Source organism: Centroberyx affinis, unplaced genomic scaffold (genome assembly GCF_046629955.1).
Source record: "Centroberyx affinis isolate AG114_WGS23_722 - 3 ecotype Tasmania unplaced genomic scaffold, CSIRO-AGI_Caff_v1 ptg005584l_1, whole genome shotgun sequence".
NCBI classification, from domain to species: domain Eukaryota; kingdom Metazoa; phylum Chordata; class Actinopteri; order Beryciformes; family Berycidae; genus Centroberyx; species Centroberyx affinis.
In genome coordinates this window covers 52501-58360 of record NW_027282809.1, presented here as the reverse complement: position 1 = coordinate 58360, position 5860 = coordinate 52501, and the positions used below count along the sequence as shown (strand labels likewise).

The window sequence follows — 5860 nt, the reverse complement described above, 5'->3', positions numbered from 1 at the left end:
TAGCTTATTGCATTGTAGCATATTGTATCATAGTAAAGTGCATCTTATTGTAGCATACTGCATTGTATCACAGCAAATTGCATCTTATCGTAGCGTATTGTATTGTATCGCATCATATTATATCGTACTGCATTGTATCATACAGTATCATATTGCATCGTATCGTAGCATATTATATCATATCGCAACACATCATATTGTATCATTGTGTCATATCATATCATATCATATCATATCATATATCATATTGTGAAGTTTGATAACATCTTATTGTGTTGTATCATATATCATAATATCATACGTCATGTAATGTCACATCACATCATATCACACTACATCACATGCCATCCACACATCATGGTGTCAGTGTGTGTGTGTGTGTGTGTGTGTGTGTGTTGTGGCTCACCTGAGTCGGAGCTGTACATGTAGACGAACCTGGTCCAGTAGAAGTGCTCCAGCAGGGCCATGAGCGGCTCCTGCAGCTGGGGCCGCAGCTGCAGCACAAACTGGTTGTTGGTTTGAACGGGGAAGGAAGGCGTGACGAAGCAGACGTGCAGAGAGCCGCAGAACGACATCAGCATGTTGACCGTCCGCCTGTCGTACAGACCCATGATGGCATACACACCTTTAGAGAACTGGGAGCAGACTGAGAGAGAGAGAGAGAGAGAGAGAGAGAGAGAGAGAGAGACAGATACAACTAGAGTTAATTGTTCCATTATAAATATGTCAAACAGCAGAGGTTAAGTCAGACTAATGGAGGTTTTGAGTGTGTGGGAGTCCATGAAAGTCTACAGAGTATCTACTGAGTCTCCGGTGCGCTGTGTCGGTGTTATGGAAGAGAGAAGCAACGGATCAATAGATCAGAGTAAAGGAACAGGAAAAATAATGAACGAAACAACCGAGCCAAGCAAAATAAATCACAGTAACAGAGGGAGGAAGAGAAGATTAGTCTTTCAGCGTCGCATCCATAGGGTCTAATTCACCTCTCCCACTCTGCTGTTTCTTTACCTTATTACCTCTCATCTCTCTTTCAGTGTATATCCCTCCCTCCTACCCCGTCTCTTTCCTCTTTCTTTCTCTTTCTCTTTCCAGTAAAATAATGCTGTCTGTCTTCTTTTCAAGTTCCATTTCCTTTTCTTGCCACCCAGCCAGGCCAACGAAACCAAACCAAACCAAACCAAACCAAACCAAACCAAACAAAAACAAAATGAAACTAAACTAAACAAAACAAACGTTCCCCCTTCAGTTTCAGTGTATTTCAGTGCGGTTCCCCAGCATCCATTTTCATGGTTCCCACATTCAGATATGAGAACACATCAACTAGCCTCTCTTTGCATTCATTACATCCACTCAAACCTCTTTCCTTTCTTCTTCTCTGCCTCTATTCCTTCATATTTCCAGATTGTTTTTGTTTCATAAAGCCTCAGAATCTGTCTCTTCTTAATCTCTCATTAAACCAAGACACACACCCCCTCCACCCCCACCCCCACCCCCTCCACCACCAAGCCTGTGATCTCTGAAGCTGCTAAACCCCGTCATTTGTCACACATTCTTATTGTTGTATCTGCTTTTATATTCTGTTACGTATGTAAATGTACTGCTGTGGCTGTCTTTTATCCTCTGTGTGCTGCGTGCCAGAGCAAAATCTCCATTCGATGTAAATTTAACAGTCGCTAAAGTGTTCTTATCTTCATGGCTGACTGCCATAATCTCTGCTGCTGATTTATCTGCTACTGTGCTGCTGATAAACTACAGTTTCCTATTCCACACAAAATACATCCATGGCAAATCCCCACACACACAATGCCTATAATCAAATTACTGTTCACGCTGAGCTCTTTTCACAGCCAGGGATTAAGTCTTAGACAAAATAACACTCGCTCCTGAGCCGCCCCAACCTCAGCTCGTCACTCTGTAAATCGCTAAGTGCTCATTTCCAGGTCTTCTGGGCCACATCTGGATCAGAGCACAGCACCACCTCACACTTCACACTCATATTTATACATTTAGCTCCTACGCTCTTATCCACAGAGAGTTCTAATGAGTGAATAAGGTTCAATTCCTAGATCAACTAAATTAAAAGCAAATGACAATGACATTTACATTTACTGTATATTGTAGCTATTTAGCTGACACTCTTATCAAGTGCAACTCACAACAATGGTATATTAAGCTTACACTCCTTGAATATTATCATTGCCAGGAACCAACAGCAAGGGGGTCAAGGGTCAAAGTTCACAGCATCTTGACAATAGCTGGGCTGCGGTCGATTAGTCTTTTTTGCTTAGGAAGGTTCCTAACTGAGTGAAATGACCCGGAAGTGGCAGCCATGATAAGAGCCGTTTGAATTCTCTAAACGCTAAGGAAAGGTGCTTCAGTGCTTCCTTACTTAGCTCCTTTAGCATAGGAGACACTGGACCATCCTTTACGAAAGGAAAGGAGATAATGCCGTCCCACAATTCCTTGCGACGCACCATTCGGCCGTTCACGAAAACAAATGATCATGACCGACAAGGGACGCAGTTCAACATGCAAATTACCGTTTCTTATTAAGCATTTTCCATCTTATGCCATAACTTGCTAATATGCTAATATGTTTTGAACTTTCAACAACATGTTAAACCCAGAGGAGAACTATGAACGTTACGCTGCTGTTGTAAAGTGATCAAAGTGAAGTTAACGTTGTAGTGTAACCTCTGCTCAGTTTGCATTAGTTATTTCTTCATTCTGAGCGTTGTTGCATTGCAGCCTTTAGGAATATCATTCATTAACTTTACTTCAGTCACAGATGCTGAAACCTTTGCCTTAATAAAGGCCTGGATCAGCCAGAACAACTTCAAAGCACAATCAAGTCAACATTTCAAGGTGTTTACTGAGTTGTGTGCATAGGCTTATAATCAGATCATAATCAGCATATCGACCATAACACAGAAGTCTGTCTTTCAAGAAAAAGGGATATGAGACGTTTTTAGCCAGATGATGTTTTTAATTCAACATGTTTGAAACTTAAGAATGATGATATGTACAGTAGTAGATTTGTCTATCTTGCATGAATTTAACAGTTATTTTCATACAATCATACTAATTGGGATTCATGTCGATAAATATGAGTGGACAGGAGCGTGAGCGTGAGCAACCATTCTCAATGTTACAACCATTTCGTTTCACTTTTGTAACTGCCTATATTCCTTTTTTTATTTCAATTCCAAGTGTAAGTGCAGTCAGATTCTCTTAGCACCGCGGTTGTCTTTCCCTTTCTCCTGCACATCTTTCCTTGACCTCATGACGTTTTCCATCGAGGTCAAGGAAAAGTGGTTAGGAATAGGAGTTAGGACGTATTTTTTTTGACTACTCGCCCGCAGCCATGGAGCAACTATTCCTGTGACCCTAGAATGATCATGGATGGTAGAGAAGTGCTACGTGAAAGAAACAACTAAACATGTCGTCCCCCACGAATGATGCAGGCAGTCTTTGGGCCAATCAGTAACAAGATGCATCATCCCTCCAAGTTTCAGCACTTCTGAAAGTCTTAAAGTTTTAAATTTTGCCGTGTAGCGCCCCCATCAGGCCATTCAGTGTCATTTTTTTAAAGCCTCAGTGACAGAATGCATCATGCAGAAGACAGAGGGTGACTGCTGCTGACTGCGGGAAAACATTTGAGAAAATCCGGTTTTGAAGTTGGACAAGTTGTTTAGTGATTGGAGTTTTTTTTACAAATTCAAAACAAACCGCAGCTTTGTTAATTTTTCTTGGATTGGAAGGAACTGGTGTGAGAAACACTCCTCCAAACCAACAATAGGATTTTACTGATTCTGGTGCCATTTTTGATTATTCTTATGGAGTCTTACAGATTATTATAGACTTATATACTGTATAAACTGTCAAATTACATACAGCTTTAGTGGAATTAATTTTGCTTTGTGAATCAACATTGCTGTGTAGAGTTAAGTAGGTTAAGAGTAAGTAGTCAAGTTCACTGATCAAAAACAAAATATTTACCACTGTATTTACCTCTCTATTGAGTCGTTTAAGCACACTTTACCCATAATTATCATATTTCCAACATCATGTGAATGCAGCATCTGCTTGTTACTGTAGAGCCGGCTGGCTCAGTGCAGAACAAGTGCAGTTCTGGGATAATGAGGTAAATATTGGACTTTTGGACCCACAGTTTGATCGTTTGGCTTCAGCACACTTGGATTAAGCTGCACAAGCTGTTTGGAGTAATTATGTGTTTTTTCTTTTTTTCTTTTTTTTTGGCAATTTTGCCAATTTTAAGAAACTGTCTCCAGCAACTTCTGTTGTTTTGAAGAAGGCTGCCAGGGAACTGTGACAACTCACTCGCTGTGTGTTACATGGACATACAGACTTCAGTGTTTCGACTGACGTCAGGGTGTTAGTCAAATTCAAGTGGCATGTAACTCTGGTAGTACCTCAGGTTGTGTCTCTTCCTCCATCATAAAACCCCCAAATCAGTGATTCTGTGATCTGTTGCTCCGGTAGAGGAGACTGGAGAATTGTGTGTTTTTTCTCTCTCCATTCACTGCCATTGTATGGAGGAACAGTCTGAAAATCACTTCTAATACATAAAGGAACGCAGACAAAGCAGATTCTGACAATATATAAAAAATAGAGAGTTACACAGAGCTTTAGGGTCAAAAAGGTTGTTGTGCAGCTACTGAAGAAGCATCCAGCTGTTCAGCAATCTTGCTGATCAATAAGAGGTACAGTTACTGTGGTGGCTTATAGATCCCAGTGAATTAGGCAGTTTGGGACCAGGACTAAATTGGAACCGGTTCTCAAAACCCAGCCCTAATCAACAACGAGCATGGAGGAGCCCATGAGCAAGGCACTCGACCCCCTGCTGCTGAACACACCATGCTGCTGTGAACCCTTCCTGAGTTCATAGAGGTAAATCTGCCAGAGACACAGTGAATCCATCCGTCCCCATCTGTCGTCTCTCTGTGTCCTTGGTGCAGCGCTAACATGCTAACAACAAGCCTGATCCCTCTGAGCCATGCTATCACGCTAGCATTAGAAATAACTGCTCCCCGTGGGCCATGCTATCACACTAGCATTCGAAAGAGCTGCTCCCTTTGGGCCAAGCTATCATGCTAACAATAGACCTTTGCCCCGAGGCTAACGCTATCATGCTAACGAGGTATCTGTCTCTTAGCATTAGCGAGGCTGTCCCACTGGGACGACAGACTCCAGCATCAAAGAGGGCCACACAGAGGAGAGTCGACAGCCACTGTGAGCCTTGGGAACCTGAGTAGTTATTTATGTAGGTTCATCACATTCAGCGCTGCGGCTTTCCCTGCTGTGGATCCTGGAGACACTGCTGAGAGTCAACTGCTGATGTAATGAATGGATGAACTGCTGTCTAATTTATGTAGTGAATGGATGAACTGCTGTCTAATTTATGTAGTGAATGGATGAACTGCTGTCTAATCTATGTAGGATGAACTGTTGTCTAATTTATGTAGTGAATGGATGAACTGCTGTCAAATGTATGTAATGAATGGATGAACTGCTGTCTAATTTTTGTAGTGGATGGATGAACTGCTGTCTAATTTATGTGATGAACTGCTGTCTATGTAATGAATGGATGAACTGCTGTCTAATCTATGTAGGATGAACTGTTGTCTAATTTATGTAATGAATGGATGAACTGCTGTCTAATTTATGTAGTGAATGGATGAACTGCTGTCTATGTAATGAATGGATGAACTGCTGTCTAATCTTTGTAGTGAATGGATGGACTGCTGTCTAATTTATGTAATGAACGGATGAACTTCTGTCTAATTTATGTAATGAACGGATGAACTTCTGTCTAATTAATGTAATGAACGGATGAACT

At 41.4% G+C, this 5860-nt stretch overlaps 1 protein-coding gene across 1 annotated transcript in view; it reads right to left on the bottom strand.

Annotated features, from left to right (window-relative positions):
- Window positions 1–406: 406 nt before the first annotated feature.
- The window catches only part of LOC139667505 (glutamate receptor 1-like), a gene marked incomplete at its 3' end in the record, with an annotated part of 36047 nt that continues 30593 nt past the window's right edge, over window positions 407–5860 (bottom strand). Inside the window, exon 3 of the mRNA XM_071546984.1 lies at window positions 407–646. Within this exon, the coding sequence (XP_071403085.1) occupies window positions 407–646 (240 nt within the window). The remainder of the gene's footprint in view (window positions 647–5860) is intronic.